The sequence below is a fragment of the Astatotilapia calliptera genome, chromosome 17 (assembly GCF_900246225.1).
Source record: "Astatotilapia calliptera chromosome 17, fAstCal1.2, whole genome shotgun sequence".
Classification (NCBI taxonomy): Eukaryota; Metazoa; Chordata; class Actinopteri; order Cichliformes; family Cichlidae; genus Astatotilapia; species Astatotilapia calliptera.
In genome coordinates this window covers 21,503,861-21,520,223 of record NC_039318.1, presented here as the reverse complement: position 1 = coordinate 21,520,223, position 16,363 = coordinate 21,503,861, and the positions used below count along the sequence as shown (strand labels likewise).

General features: G+C 38.2%; 1 protein-coding gene across 1 annotated transcript; it reads right to left on the bottom strand.

Annotated features, from left to right (window-relative positions):
* Window positions 1-15,575, bottom strand: gnsa (glucosamine (N-acetyl)-6-sulfatase a). Its single transcript, XM_026147171.1, has 14 exons — window positions 15,233-15,575; window positions 12,476-12,535; window positions 10,582-10,788; window positions 9,285-9,350; window positions 7,170-7,268; window positions 6,596-6,763; window positions 6,358-6,440; window positions 5,614-5,732; window positions 5,198-5,301; window positions 4,239-4,340; window positions 3,850-3,960; window positions 3,626-3,736; window positions 2,973-3,133; window positions 1-2,589 (listed from the first exon to the last, which is right to left on the bottom strand). Exons 1-14 carry the CDS (start codon window positions 15,401-15,403, stop codon window positions 2,514-2,516), a joined length of 1,638 nt encoding a protein of 545 aa, XP_026002956.1. The 5' UTR covers window positions 15,404-15,575; the 3' UTR covers window positions 1-2,513.
* Window positions 15,576-16,363: the final 788 nt, after the last annotated feature.

Below are 16,363 nucleotides of genomic sequence, written 5' to 3'. Positions count from 1 at the left end.
TTGCTTTAGAATAGATCTTTATTTGGACAAAAACACAAGCCAAAAATACATAATCAAAAACTACTCAAGGGTGCCAAAACGACTGAACTGTTCTGACAGAGCGGAAAGTGCATCAGTGAGTCCAAGATACGATCAGTGATCAGTTGTATGGGGGAGGCGGCAAAACAGTCCAGTGGAGGATTTCGATGATCACGTGAATTCAGTCCAGTTTTTTGAATACAGAGCAAGAGGCAATACATGAACACAATAATATTATTAAAGAGTAACAAGACAGTAGAACATGGGAAAGTCTTTTCGGTTCTCAGTCAACATGACACGCAGTCTGTTTTAAAAACAGATGTTTAGCATTTTCCCTCTGAGGTTTCCACCTCAGAGTGATCTGCACACATCTTACTGAACATAAATTTTACAAGTTTGAACATCAGCACAATGTTTTCAGTTCACGTAGGCCATGAATTTGTGTGTCTCAAGTTTGAGAAGTGCATCCGAAATGTAGTTTTGCTCCATCTTTTCCCCACTAGGATGGTTTTGGAAGGGTTGTTTGGTGCACGGTCTTTTATTTTGAAAGATTACAGGATGCTCTGTACTGTTGCTACATCTGACTTGCTGTCCTCCTATTTTTGGCAACCTGTGGCATATCTCGTCTTGTGCCAAGGATTCAATCGGAGTTTAATTGAGGGGTCGGCAGAATAATGTCAGCAAACTCTTATTTTTAATTTTAAAAAACCCTTATTAATTAAAATTAAAAGTTTTTTGTTTTGTGTAATCTCTCAAAAACAAACACTCGTCGTTTATCTTGGACATTGTGCTAAATTGGGAAGGGGGATCGTGTTAGAGTTACCATATAAAACCTGGGAGACTGAAATGATCAAATTTTGTTTGCTACCTTCATCACAGGAGGATGTGCAGGGCAACTTGAGAGGGTAATGTGACTGTGGCTTGAACTTGAGTTGATTAATCAGTCGTATAATTCTGATAATTTAAAATTTACTTGCTAAATAATTGTAAGATCTATTTGTTTCGGCCTGTCAGAGGAACCTCTTTTGCTCTGAGAACTTTGCTCTAAACCTGATAAAATTAACCTGAATACATGAACTGTTTACGAAAATCTTAAAGTGGAGCCTTGTTTGCAGTTTAGAGCTTGTATTTGCCGAAGTATTTCAAGTACAACTTTCTGCAGAGCCCCTAGAGTCCCTTAAGGTGCCATTTCCTTATCGTGCGCACAGGATTATTTATTATAAACTCCTACGTGTCTGTAATGAATGCATACAGCTGTAGTATAACGGAGAAAAATCTGCTAAAAAAGTTTTAGTTTGACCTAAGAAAGTTTTACGGTGTTAGGTAGTGGTTTGCAAGATTGGTCTTTGGACTGGAGGATGAACCTAAGTTTTCAGCTAACGTCAGCACTTGTTTTTACTCAGGGGAAATATTGTAAGGAAAAAAAAAAAATACTGTCTAGTCTGTTTTCTAGTTTTACGCAGATGGCTCCATTGATTAGATTACTGCTTTGAATAGAAACAAGTTTACTAATTGGTGCAAAATAAAAAAAGAAAACAAACCCCAAAACAACAACAACTAAAATTGGAGTAGAAACTTCTTGGACAGACTTTTGTATCATTAACTACACAGCAGGTCACATTATTTGTCAAACAACTACAATGAACAAAGGCATTAAAAATAAAGTTGAAATTCCGGTTTAGTTACTCAAAGTACCTGAAGTAAATCTATGCTGGCATCCACCAGTTAAAGAGGGCCTGATCATATAATCCTTATACCATAATATAACTAAAATAAATGGGTTATTTTTAAATTAAACTACCTTACAGTTGTTATGAAGAGTTAGATTAACGGTAAAGACCAGAACTGCTTTTTGTAGCAGCCTGTAAATGTGTTTATTTCTAGTGCTAAGTTTGACATTTTAACATGGGGAATCTATTGGGACTGCCTCACTTTTGAAGCCACCCTCAAGTGGCCATTAGAGGAACTGCAGTTTATGCCACTCACAGTGAGCAAAGTCATATAAGTGAATTTATAGTAAAATTTAAAATGAGTGCATGAGATAGGGGGGGAAAAACAGTCACACCTAATGGGAAAGTAAGGGCTCTGTAGCTTTCTCTGATAAATTCAAGTGTTCAACCATAAATTAAACATTTAGAAGAGTGAGTAGTTGAAAGGAATTAAAGTGATATGTTCAGTGCAAAGTAAGGCTTATATGAAAACAGGGTTTTAATTCATGGCTTGCCTCGTGTAAATCAGTTCTGAATAATCTGGCTCTCTTTCACACCTACTGACAAAATAATTGAAAAGCAGTCCAAACAGACAGTTTAAAAGGTGGGCCTCCTATCTTCCAGCAGCGCCATAATATGACCCCCACCTGATCCCTTCTCCATCCTCATCTTACAAAGAGACTGGCTCAGGAGGCCCGACAACAAGGCAACAACATCAGGAAAGGCTGAATACATCACTCAACGCAGCCTTTCTTCCCCAGCTTCCCCACATCCTTCGCAGTCTTCCTACTTCACTGTCTGCCTGAGTCTGCTGAGCCTCCAGCTGTGGCTGGTAAACATTTGCCGTGGGTCAAATTTATACCTGAGGGGAGGAAAATATCACAGGGTAGAATAATTAATGCTTGTGTGTTAATAGAGCCTGGAAAACTTTACTAGAAAGGTAAAAAAAAATGTAATTAATTAATTAAAAACTAATTGCTGACTTAAATAGAACTCTTGAGTAACAGGATATTTTTATTTTCAAGGTATTTATCAAGAAATCACAACTCATTACATGAAAAATACTGAAAAGTACACAGTAATTGTGTATTTATACAATAGCCATGATTTAAATAGTTTAGAAAAAAGTGAATGCACGGGATAAACATTTAAATTCCCAAAAGTGTGAGAGAATTTACATATAATTTTATTGATTTAAAAAAAAAAAAAAAAAAAAGATAAAACGCAGATTTTTGCTGAACAGACCTCGGATCGTACACGCCGGGTGTCCGACATGACTGTGCGGAGCAGGACTGCAGCATCATCAGCCGGTGGTTCATCTTCTCCAGGACTTCCTTGTCAATGGTTTTTGCAATGTTGGTCAGCTGGTACGGGTCTGCAGTCACGTTGTAGACTTCTACGAAAACCTACAGAACATAGACATCTGTGAAATATGCTAATGATTCAAAACTGAAGAAACTCAAGGACATGCCATTCTCGATTTGACCACTAGATGCCAGCAAATCAAAGACTTTCAAAACCTGCACACAGCACTTTTAAACGTGCTATACGAAGCATTTTTCACATGGTAAATCCTCTTTTATCACTAGCGCTGCAACAGATGTTAACTTAAAAGTGAGACATTCCCAACTGTCCCAGTTGCTTGACTGATTTCTATATTAAGGATATGTGCTCACTTTCTTACACAAAAATATAAAAAGGAGCACTTTTGGTTAGTTCAGCTTTATGAACTAACCGTCACCAGATTAATGCAGCACAGCTAAGTTGCACAGCTAATCGTAGCCATCTTGCCTAACATTAGTGCCAACAAAAATAACATTTGAATACAAATGTTAGCTGGCTAGCTTGACAAATTGCTAAAGACTGAAAATCAAAAGCAAATAAATACAATACTATACCTCATTGTCATCAAATTCGCAGTACTGCAGGTTGGAAGAGCGGGCGATGGTGCGCACACAGGCGTAAGTGTTGTTGTAAGAGTCCTCACACACACAGTCTGGGAAACACTCCTATAGAAAAAACATTTGTTATTGGTGTTTAATTTTTGGTGCTGCTGAAAAACCCCAAAAAACAAAACAACCCACAACAACAACAAAGTTTTACTTCATCCCTGTTTCCATACCGACACTCCGGGACCCAGTAGCGGGCAGGCAGGGTCCGACTTGTTCCTGCCCTCGCCTTCGTACTCCACCAGGATGTCTGTTCTCCAACTGCTGCCGTTCATCTTCCCCTCCTGGTGACACACACAGATATGAACAAGTGTGACTTTAAATTTATTTTGTTACCTAATAATCGTTACTGAGTTTTGTTGATAAGTTGTCATTTACCTCTTATTATATTATTAGTAATGTGTTGATGTGGCAATTGATCAACATTTGATGATGTAAAAATATCTACAAATAAAAGGATTTATTTGTGTACTTGGGTCTGACTAAGCATATTAATATTCAACCGTCTCCTTTACCTTGTATTATAGACAACAAAAGCAGAACACAAGCTTAGTTTTCTCACCATAATTGGCAGAAACGACATGCCGTCCATTTGGGTCTTGTTGACGTTGTACCCGGCGATGTCCAGGATGGTCGGGCCAAGGTCAACGTTCGCTACCAACATCTGGAAAGACAAAAGAAACACTCAACCCAACAAATGTGGCCAGCAAAATGGATGCACCATCTCTAAACACAGATCCTGTGCATCTGTTCAAAGTAGATTTTTTTCCTCTTTGCTGCTTTTCCTCTTTTTGGGACCAACAGGAGGGCTCATGCTGCTACACTGAATATAAATCCACTAACAAGATAAAAACAGGATATGCATTTATTTATAACACATAGGTGACTAATATTTACTGCTTTATTACTTTTACTTTATTTAACCAAGAACTAATACCAAAAACATCAATGGCAACAAAGTGTGAAACATCAATTAAAGTCAATGTTTTCTACCAGCAACAAGGATAATAATATTCAGCCAAAACATATGCAGGTAGAAGTAACTGCAAATGTTCTCAAACTTTCTGGATTGTGGGTGGTTCCACTGAGTTTCTGGTGATATGATGTTAATTGTTTCAGTTTTTAGCTCTCAGTTTACACCCCGATGTCCAAAATAAACTAAATATGTGTAAAATGCAAACAAAAACAGAATGCAGTGATCTGTGAGGGAGTTATAGATAACTTAAAGTGAATGGAAACTTAAACACTGGCCTGGATCTTGAAAGAATATAGCATCCGTTTAATTTTTATGATAGTATCGCTTTAAAAAAACCTATACTGGAACCATTTCCTTAAATATGTCAGAGGTTATAAGATTATAATATAGACAGAGAATATGATTTCAACAGTAACTGTATTAATAGAGGATCAGTGAATAATGATAAATACTAAATATTGATTAGAGAGCAAGGGCATCTCATCTTTCGTGTGTGTGTGTGTGTGTGTGTGTGTGTGTGTGTGTGTGTGTGTGTGTGTGTGTACCTGGCTGGTCTGGTTGGGTTTGATATTTGGTCCTCTGACCATGAGAGGAACTCTGATGTCAAACTCATACAGCTGCCTTTTATCCACTGGGAGAGAGAACTGACCTGAAACAGGAACAGAGTCCTTTCATTTTCTTTACTCTGCATCCAAAAAACAAGTCTCACGCACTTCTTATCATCTGAGACGTCACTTTTAGGTTGTGACTGAGATTTGGCCACATTTTCAACAGTACTGACAATTTTAAAGCAGTTTTGTTTCTCATGTTTTAAACCTTTGGAGGTATAAAAGGGTGGGAAACAATTAGCAGTGAGAGCTAACCAAACCCTACCACACTAAAAACCTTGTGAATGTTAAACTATCCTCTGAAAAACTGTAGATGTTGAAATAAAAAACAAAAAGCGCTCGCACAGACATACCTGTGTGATATCCATTATCAGAAGTAAAGAAGATGTAGGTATTGTTCAGTTCACCTCTGACCTCCAACCTCTTCACTATTTTCTCCACCAGGTCGTCCACTGACAGTAACGTTTGCCACCTGTAGGACGAGATAAACCGGGAATGAGTGGTCTGTAAGGGTCTACCTTACAGTATAAAGTGCCTAAGTCGACTGTCGTTGTGATTTGGTGCTGTAGAAATAAAATTGAATTGAACTGAAGCCTCGTAGCTGCATTCTGGATGATTTGCTGACCCTTTGTAGGACTGTTTTCTTGTCATTGGTCGGCTATAGCACAAACTAAGAGGTGTTCTCTGGGCCACTACACCAGGCTCATCGAGGCTGTAAAGCACAATGTGATGGTGGAGTCCAAGCAAAGGATGACAGACTCGGGGATGAAGCAGCTGATTATATTTCATGTCAGAAAAAACTTGGCCAATAAAATATTTACAGTGGAGAAACGTATAAATGGTATTTTTAAATTAATATTGACTCATTTAAGAAAGCTGGTGGCCAGAAAGGAGCTGCACACACACTGCTGCAAAAACAAGCTAAATCTGTGGGAAACTATGTTAAGACCTGAAGGTGAAAAGAAAGGAGGAGAATTAGGAGGATGTGAAAGGTGACAGAAAGCAGTGGTCTGGTAAGGAGCTGAGGAGGATGTTTCAAAAAGGAAATAAGGAAGTGGAGCAAAGAAAGAGGAAGGTGAGGAGGTGAAGCGACTGACCGTCCCCTGAAGGCATCATCCAGAAACCGAATGGAGGAGTTTGACATGGGAGTTTTAGCCTGTCTGATCAACCAGTGTTTGTCCTGAGGGGAGAAATGAAAGTGATCATGATTAGCAAGGTCCTCTTTAGCGTAGAGACTGATGTAACCCAACAGAACTTATTAACAGAGCGCTTTCTTCCATCTTACTTTGGAACCAGCGAAATTCAGCAAGAACTTTAAAAAAAAATAAATTCTACCTTCCCGTGGACGTTGAAGTTGGGATCTCGGGGAGCTTTGGTGTTGTTGAAGCGTTTCTGGTACTGAGGTGCTGCCGTCCAGGGGGAGTGGGGGGCCGGCGTGGACACCATCATGAAGAACGGCTGGTAGCTGGTTTTATACTGGAGGAAGTCTAGAGACATGTTGGCCTGAGAACGAGGAAGAGAGTGATCAGAGCCTTTGATCGCTGATCATTTCTGCATGTGACCCTTACATCATTGTACATGGCTGTCTCTCTGTCAGACTGTTGGTCTTACCAACAATATAAAAGAAGTTACCTCTTTTTCTCTGACATTATATTAAGTCAAACATAACAAAAAAAAAAAAAAGCGGAGTAGAGCCCTCTCTCTTAAAATCTAGGGGGGGGGGGTTTCACCCAAAAACCTTTACGGTAATTTATCAAGCAGACATGAATTCTGTCTTTTCTATTTTGTCCCTAAAAATGGAAGTGTGAACCAAAAACTGTCTTTAAAGTAACAAGATAAGGATGCTTTACATTTGTGGCTATATAAATGAAGTAAAGGACGGTGTGCAGTCATATCAAAGGTCTCTCACCAGTAGATCTGTCAGGTAATCTTTGCTGTAGTCGGCTCCGTGCTTCTGAGCCTTCCCATTCACTGATAGTGTGTAGTTGTAGTATTTAGAGTTTTTATCCTGGAAAACACAAACGACACGACTCTGTAAAACACTTCAGGTTTAAAGAGCCCCTCGGATCATGTGTAAAGAACTGCAAATTATTACGTAAGCACATGTATCATCCTCTTCATTTCAGATTTCCCAGCCTTAAATCACACAGAATAAAACACCTAGTGGAAGAAATCATTTCCAGGAGTGTATTATATGTATGCATCTATATAATCTTGGTCTAAGAAGCTGAAGTGAATTTTAAGAAGTCAATATAAAAAGCCTGATATTTATTTTTGAACCATGCACGGGGTTAGGGTTAAGAAACCTGGAAACCTTCAGGGTTCAGAAAAAAAGTCCTCTTTCGCACTGACTAAAATTTTATTATTTTTCTTAAAAACAGCACTTACAACTGTTGCTCACAGCTGATCACATGAAGTCACCAATGATCAGAGACGAGCTGCAGTTCATGGAAACATATTGTTAAAAGTTCCCTCAAAGCATAGTGATAGTGACTCTGGTGCAGCGCCAGAAGGATTATTGGCTTAAACTGCCAAAATCATATAAATCGCATGAGTCTCGCTCTTTGTTATGATAAACTTCCAAGTCATGGGACCACGGCTCTAATCTGTGTTTGTTCATCCAGTGACAGTGAAGATAAACCAGTCTGCACGGCAGTCTGGACGTGACCTCTGACTTCTGCAAACCAGTTAGAGACCTTCTGTAAATCCACACAAATCTAACTTTAGCCTTTTTATTAGTCTGTCTCCTTATTTAGCCACATGACTGCCTACATTTCACAGTGGTGTGTGAGGTAGCTTCATATCAGATCTGATTTAATCAGAAATACACATTTTTGCAACATTAAATATGAACTGGGAACTCATGGAAATAATAAAACAAAGAAAAATATGGATAAAAAACAAACAACTTTTGTGTGTCAAGATGGTGATAAAAGTGAGACAGACATTCTGCAACCTCGCTTTAATAAAGAATAACCTAAATACAACCAGCTGAGTCAAGATCTCTATTGCAAAGTCATGGAGATTTAAAAATTACACATAATGCTCAATTTTCTGACCAATTTTCTGATACTGAACTTGTCCTATTTCCCATCAGTAGCAGGGAAAGAACTACATTGGTTGTACTGCGCAGACCATCTGAAGCTGAAGAAGATCATTAACCGCAGAATACAAACTGCACTTTATTTCCTCACATGAAAGGAAAGAGTAGCAGAGAGTTAATTCGATACGCTCCCATGGTACTACATCTAAAACTCTTATATGTCCTTCTCCCCGGCATTAACAGTTAAGGTTTGCACCTTAGGAATTAAGGGATAAGATGCTTTGTAAATGACTTCTCTTCTGACAGATTTAATCCTAACTTTTCAGGGAAATTCGCAGTAAACATGATGGTTTTAGGATTTAAACAAGCCTTCATTTCCAGGAGCTGAATTTTCCTTTGGAGCAGCATTTAACTCAGATGTTGAACTAAATAAACTCAGTTTGATTGATAGCATCAACAGGCAGACGCCCAAAATGACCACATCATGTGACGATCAATACATCAATCACTGTTCACAGAGACAGACGAGCAGCTTTATCGCAGATGCAGAATTTGCTAATAGAAAACGTAAGACTCCAATCAGCAAAGGCAGCCGAGTCTCTAAACAAGTTCTCAGAAGAAGCAGCGAAGCCACAGACACTTTGGATTGTCTAAGAAAAATGCTGAGGAATAAAAGCAGTAATAGAAGAGCAGACGAACACAAGGCAAAATGATGCTGCAGTGAAACATGACAGCTCAAATTCACGGCTGTTTCTTTACTCTGGAGTTTAACCCTTAGGTTTATAAGACCTCTAAAGACAAAGAGGGCCAAATGTTCCTCAGACCACAGGAATTTGAGTTTCTCAGAAACTTGTGGAGTCAGTCCAACTTGAAATGGTATCGTTTTGAGATTATAGTTGCATGACTGTCTCCGACAATAAGGTAAGCTCTAAAACTGGTCCATGATCTATAAAAGCAAATAATGTGAACATTCAGACTTACCAGCCCGACCCAGTAACTCCAACCTGGAGGAATGTGCTCCACTCCACCAGCTTCCGAGTGCCCATACTGCAAAATAGCATAAATGTTGAGTATGTGCAGTTCTGCATGACGAGATGAAGAGAATTACCCTGCAAAAAAAATAGATGAGCACGACATATAAACGCATATGTTCTTCATGGTTTCCATTTCAGACCTCACCGCCACGTTTCAAAAAGATTTCCACCTTTCAGACAGGATCGATTTGCTCAGCAAAACAGTATTTAAACAAAATTTAAGTGTAAAAGTTTAATTTTTTGTTGAAATACATTTTGTTGAAAATCATTTATTTATTTGAAACATAAATGACATCACAGCTGATTTCCATGTAGAGACATTTGCAAGATTTTTAGTTATCTTCCAAATTCCCTGCGAGCCACACTGTGTGACATTGATCTACCTGATGTATGCGACTGTACAATGACGTGAATCATGGCGTGTTTATTCTGCAGGACTCGACCTGCTCAATCCAGTTTGAAAATGTTCTTTCATTTTCTGGTACATAAATGCTCAAAGACAGAGTGAAAAGGAGAAGTAGCAAAACAGGCCCAAGTGGCTTTTTTGGTGACACTTTAAACGTCCTAACAAACAGGACGTTCTGGTTCTCTATTTGACCATCTGTTAATCACAAGGGGAGATGTAACCTTCACCCTCAGATGATAGATCGTATGACTGCACATCTAATGACAGTCTCCTGAACAATGCAGTAAAGATGCCTCACTTTTATGCATCTCTGACACATGCATACGATTTAAAACTTCAATATATTTTATTTGAAATTACAATATAATGATATTTATGTACAAAGTTTACCTACTCAGAGAGAGGTATACTAGAAAAAGAGGCAACAAATCTGGTTCATACAGGAAAAATTAAATAAAATATAATGCAAGTAATTTTAGATATTGGATAACCCAAGTTATTTTATAGAAAAGAAAAACACATAATTATATTTTAAGTAAACTTAAGTAGTGCATAACTAATTTTACAGGACAAGAGATAAATGACACTGTACGTTTCCACATTTTAAGTACTGTAAACAACTGTAATTAGCTAATTTTCTGGAAATGTAGTGCTTAAAAACAAACAAAAAAAAAGAATATTCTGTGTTTTTCAATTCCATTTAATTACAGGGGAATTACACCAACAAATTATTTTTTAGCTCCTTCATTCTTCAGATAACAGCGCAGTACAAGAACAAAGGGGGACAACCTCTTACTAAAGGCAAGTCACCGATTCTGGCAAAAAAAGAGACACTCACCTGGTTGAGATATTTCCCAGCAAAGAATGTCTGGTAGCCAGCGGAGGCCTTCAGTAAGGCGGGGAAGGTGTGCGGCTCCTCGCTCTTCTGCCAGGCTTTGCTGCTACAGTTTCCATCCAAGGTGTTGTTGATGACGTGGTGGTTGTGGGGGTATTTCCCCGTCAAGATGCTGGCACGACTGGGGCAGCAGAGCGGGCTGGCAACAAACTGAGGGAAAAAGACGCGAGACGAAACTGAAAGGATTTTCTTTAATTATATTTGACTTGTGATTCTCTACATGCAGCTTTTATGTAAAGTCATTTTAGATAATGCTACAAAATAATGTACAGACGCAAAGCAGGGCTAAAACGACACACTTAATAGTCCCTGAAAGCTGTATATAAAAGATGTACAAAATGTTGGGTCTGAAAAGTAAAGCTAGCGCAAAATGTCTTAAAATGTCGTTCTTTCTAATGGCCAGCAGGGGGCGACTCCTCTGATTGCAAAAAGAAGTTATATAGAAGTGGGCGAGAATTTTTTTTTCCCTACTTGATTAATTTATTACCTTAAACACTTTCTCAATAAATTTATGGTCCCAGTTGGTCAAGTCAAGTCTCACTTTATATTCATATGGTTATTTGAAATTTTATGGTCCTATTTAGTGTCCAAAAGAACCATAAAACAGGGTTTACTTTAGGGTTAAGCTACCTTGTGATTAGGAGCTTGCTGCATTAGCATGTAGCATATCTGTTTTTTTTTGTTTTTTAAAACCTGGTCCTTCATGCATTTGTGCCGTGAAGCTACGATCTCAGGTTTCAAAAGATTTCACAAATCAAATGGGTGATATTACAGTAGCTAAGTCCATCTTTGATATACAGTCTATGCTGATGACAAGAGGAACATGTAGGCAGTAGGGCTGGGCGATATATCGAGTTTTTTTTAAAAATATAGATATATTTTCATACGAGATATAAGATGTGACAATATCGTTTATATCGATATAGTCTATGTTACGTTATAATTATACTTGTGGAGCCGCAGGTTTGCCTCTCTCTCGTCCACTTTTGTCTCTACGCAACGTTACTCGGCCTCGCCTCTCCTTCACTGAACACAACTCCGCCTCCCCCATAGCTTCACCTGCAGGCAATGACAAGATGAAAGCGGAAAATCTCCGTTAGCGAGTTACCGTGCGTGGGGCTGGACGGCGTCAACGTGCTAACGAGCTAACCGCGCTAACGACATGCAGCCCGGAGGGGCTGCACGGCCTAAAATCCTTTCATTTTCTCAGAAATCGACAGTGCGCCTTATGTATGAATTCTGGTTGTGCTTACTGACCGCGAACCGATTTTATGTGGTACACAGCGCTCAGCAATCTGTCAAAAAATGTTTTAATATGACTTTGCTAAGCTACGGAGCTGCACCGCTTGATAGATTGTCGGAGGATTACGGCTACCGAGGAGGAGCCTCGCGGAGTGATACGTACTGTGTGTGTATAAGGACCACAAATGGCACCTGTTCAGAGACGTGGTGCAGCTGTGAAATCTGTCTTTGTTATTATGCTCAGCGTCTATTAGTTTACATTTTGACTGCACAATTGTGAGCTTTTTGTTATGCACAAAAACAACATTGTTTTCTTTTATTTATGGACCATGATTATTTAATAAATGCTGATAATTTATTTTTGAGTAATTTCTTCATGTACATCTACGCTGTATGTAAATAAAAGTGCCCGTGTGACATCTGGGACACAGTGTGACTAAGAACTCTCTTTTTATTCTTAACTTATGGCTTTAAAAAAAAAAAAAAAAAAAAAAAAAAATCGAGATATATATCTTATATCGCCATCCAGCTAAAAAATATCGAGATATGAATTTTGGGTCATATCGCCCAGCCCTAGTAGGCAGGCTATACTTACTGCGTTTGTGAAGGTCATCCCTGCGTCACCAATGAGTTTTTTCGTCTTGTTCAGTGGATTCTGAAAGGAAAACACATTTTATATTTATTTATTTATTTATATGCGCTGACATTAATTAAATTACCTGCACTTAAACTCTTTGTTTGCTTTTTGGCCATCAGCAATAACAGGATGTAGTTTTTGTCCTATTGAGAAGGCCGCTGTCATAGAAACGGCTTTTTTTTTTTTTTTAGACCAGCAAATATTTGATCTATTTGAAACAGTGCTTTCAGAGGGTGAAATGCTATAATAAATAACACAAAGTTTAGTTCAGCATTGGAACAGCAACACTGGAAAAGTAAGTAAACGTACATTCATCACATCTTCCCATTTATGAAATTATAATCAAGGATTTCAGATTAAATGCCGATGACTGGATCTCTCTTAGGGTTTAAAAAACACTTGTTATCAAAGGATTAAAAAAAAAATTCGAAACAATTTGAAGAAATGCTTCAGCTCTAACACTAAATCCTCAAAAAGTGCTGTCAGAAAACTGACAAAGTCTCCAAGAAGCCCAAAGCAGACTTGTGCATGTACATTGGGGATTGGCTCAGAAGGAGAAATTGAGGTTTATGACATGATTAATTAACTGAAATGCTTTAGGACTATATAAAACAGGAAGTACTTCAATTAAAACCACCAAAATCTGTCAAAAGTGTCAGCAAACTGATGTCTGAGACTGGTGGACAATCAAGAAAAACACCCATATGATCTGTGCTAAACTGGGCAATCAGCATTACCTCATGATCCCAATGACAGAGTCTTTTCAACTGCAAAGTATTTTATCCATTGTTGTACTATTCACCTTTATCTGTAGATCCTGTTTGAAAGCAGACCACATGTTTGCTTGTGCAAAGATGTCAATAACACCAAAGGTTTCCATGTGGTGCCCTCACTTTTTCACATGACTGTGGTCTCAGACAGAGCAGAGATTACACACCTCTGGAAAAACACTGAGCATTTTGTGCACTAATCAGCACAAAATAAATGGATTAACATACTGTGGCTCTGTAATATAACTGCTGCTACAACTGAAGGTGAATTCGTGTAATACTAGGTTCAGATACTCAGAACTGAAAAATTTGTACCAAAACAGCACAAAATAATCTAAAGTTGGACTCTTTACTCAAACTAAAGACAAAAATAAGGCTCAGCATGTGTTATGATTTTTTATTTTATACATAAATTTAGCATCATGTTTAAATTAAGCTGTTCTTTAGGTAATGGCAATATCTATCAGTAGCTTTATATTAGATGTGGCTTGAAAGTCACCAGTGTGATGTAAATTTGATCAAAGTCAAGCATCAATATGTAGTCAGGAGTTTTTGGACACACACAGGTTAAGAGTAGAAATAAAGGCACATGATCTGCAACAACTCCTGACCTTCATTGATGATGTAACAACATTTAACCTGCGAAACACAGCAGTTTAATGTTTTTGGATGGCATATCTACAAGCTATCAGTCTGAGTACATGTGGGTTTGAATCAGCAGATGAAACAAGAAATAAGAAAACCTACAAGTTTTTTTTTGTATGTATCAGCAGTTTTTGTTTTGATTATTGTCTCACATCAGTTACTTTCCGCAGTGACTTTACAGAGTTATGTTTTACTCTTTTAAACAGCAGTGTCCATTAAACAGCATAAAGACCAGGAGTGGGTCAAAAAAATATGAACATTGTAGTGAAATCATTAATCACACTAATTTCTGAATAAAAAGATTTTCCGTTCTTGGTGTGATAGTGATGCCAGATTTACCATGGAGGGGTAAAAATGATCGGAAAGTGTCTTTAAATCAGTTGGTTTAATTTAAAGATGGGAAAATAATGTTGTTGCCGAGGTTTTGTGCCTTTCCCATCTGTAAACTGTAATGCACGTCACATGATCACAGGTCTATTTTGCCTTTTTTTAAAGACATCTTGGGCTATTCATTACCTGTTTGTAAACAAATCTCTCATGAAATGAAAGTAAATGTAACCTAAAATAATGGCTTATGTTCTACACATTTTTAAGAGGGATGTGAACCTGGCATGATCTTAAAATTTGGCAGTTATTTCTTTCGCACTCTTACCTGCAGAGGTGAATCTAAAGAAGGGCACCGCATTTACCGCACCTGGTCTCCATGACATTTATTTTAAAACTTTAAGTTGCTAACTAATCTAGCTCTATACTGCTAATTTAATTATTTTAGCATCGTTTTTGGGCCAGTAAAAGCCTGATTTAATGGGCCTGGAAGCCCAGTGGGGAGAAATGAAAGCTGGTCAGTTAAAATCATTTTATACCTTCTGTAAGCATAACACTTCTTTCTTTTTAAATATGTGTATAAATGTGCATGTAATAGTTTAACGGGCCTAGCCCACTTGAGATCAGATCGTGCTGTTTGACAGACCAGATTTAAAGTGTTTACTTTGGGATTATTGTAATTATTATGCATTACCATTACTGTCAGACTGGCTATTATAGCACAAACAACTCATTTACGTAGACCCAGTCTTTATAAACATAACATCCTCTGGCTGGCTAAAAACATTTCTTCTAGATTTGTTTTTTAAATTATAATAAAAACATTGGTGGTGATGGATTGACAAGCCTGCTGACTCTGTCGGATGCTTGCATGATGTTTGCTGTCAGGAATGTTAGCTGTCAGCTTTATCCGATCTGGTTTAATGTCATTAAAAAAAAAGACAATGTCATGACTCTCAGATAAGCTCCTACTGACCAGACCCCCGATAGCGACGTCCAGGTCGTCGGTGAGGATCAGAACGATGTTAGGTCTCCGGGAAGAGCTGGCCCCGCTGCTCCCGCTTAGGTGGCTCCACAAAGTGACGCAGATCAGGAGAAAGCTGAACATCTTCGGCCCGGAGCAGCGAAAAGAGCCCATTTTCTTCATCCAGCTACAAACTTCTGAAGCAGAGTGTCTCTACCATCCACGTTGCGCCTTATAACAGCGTGAAATGGAGAGGCCGCTCCTCCGTGACGGCAAAAACACAGGCACGAGCTCAACCCTGACTCAACGCTTCCCTGTTTGCTGGCCACGTGGTGTACGGAAGCCCGCATCATTTGATTTGTAGGCGTGTACCAGTGACTGTCAGTGGCGTATACCCGCCCCTCATGACTACAGCTTTTATTTTATGCTTTAATTTTCTTTCTTTCTTTCTTTCGTCTATCTGTAAAAAAAAATAAAATTCAAGAGCAATCCTTCAATTAACTTCGCTTTTTAAACAGATTTGCTTCTTAGCAATCAAAATATAGCCAAAGATTTTATCGTACCAGACTGCGATAAACATTTAGTTTCTACTCTAATGCCAAGCTGACGTCAATTCAGAGATTTCTTTGTGATCACCTCTTATGTAATCAAATCACCTTTTCAAAAATGCACATGTTTATTACATTTCTATGAATCTATGAAACGTAAAAATTCAGAACAGTTTCATATGAGTTTTTAAAAATCCGCATTTGGGGCTGGGTTGTATACATTTCACTGCTGGGACATATTTTTGATTGCATTATTATGTTTCTTGTATCAGTTAGCATGAAAATCAACCAGGCTCAAGAGAAAGGTACATTTTTAAACAAACACAAGATGTGCTTTTTCATGCTTATTTCATCCTTTACCGTGACACTGGGCTGTTAGAATATGAATATAAGTTACAGATCATTGAAATTTGCCAAGGTAAAAAAACAAAACAAAAACAAAACTCCTGTAAGCTAGACTCACATTGCAAGGATTTTGAAAAATCTAAAGACCTGAAGTTATTTTTATATGAAAGGAAAGCTGTGAAAGATTCACTGCTAAAAGATGGGCCTTGTATTAAAATTTGGGTAAAAAGTATATGTTTCATATCTACTT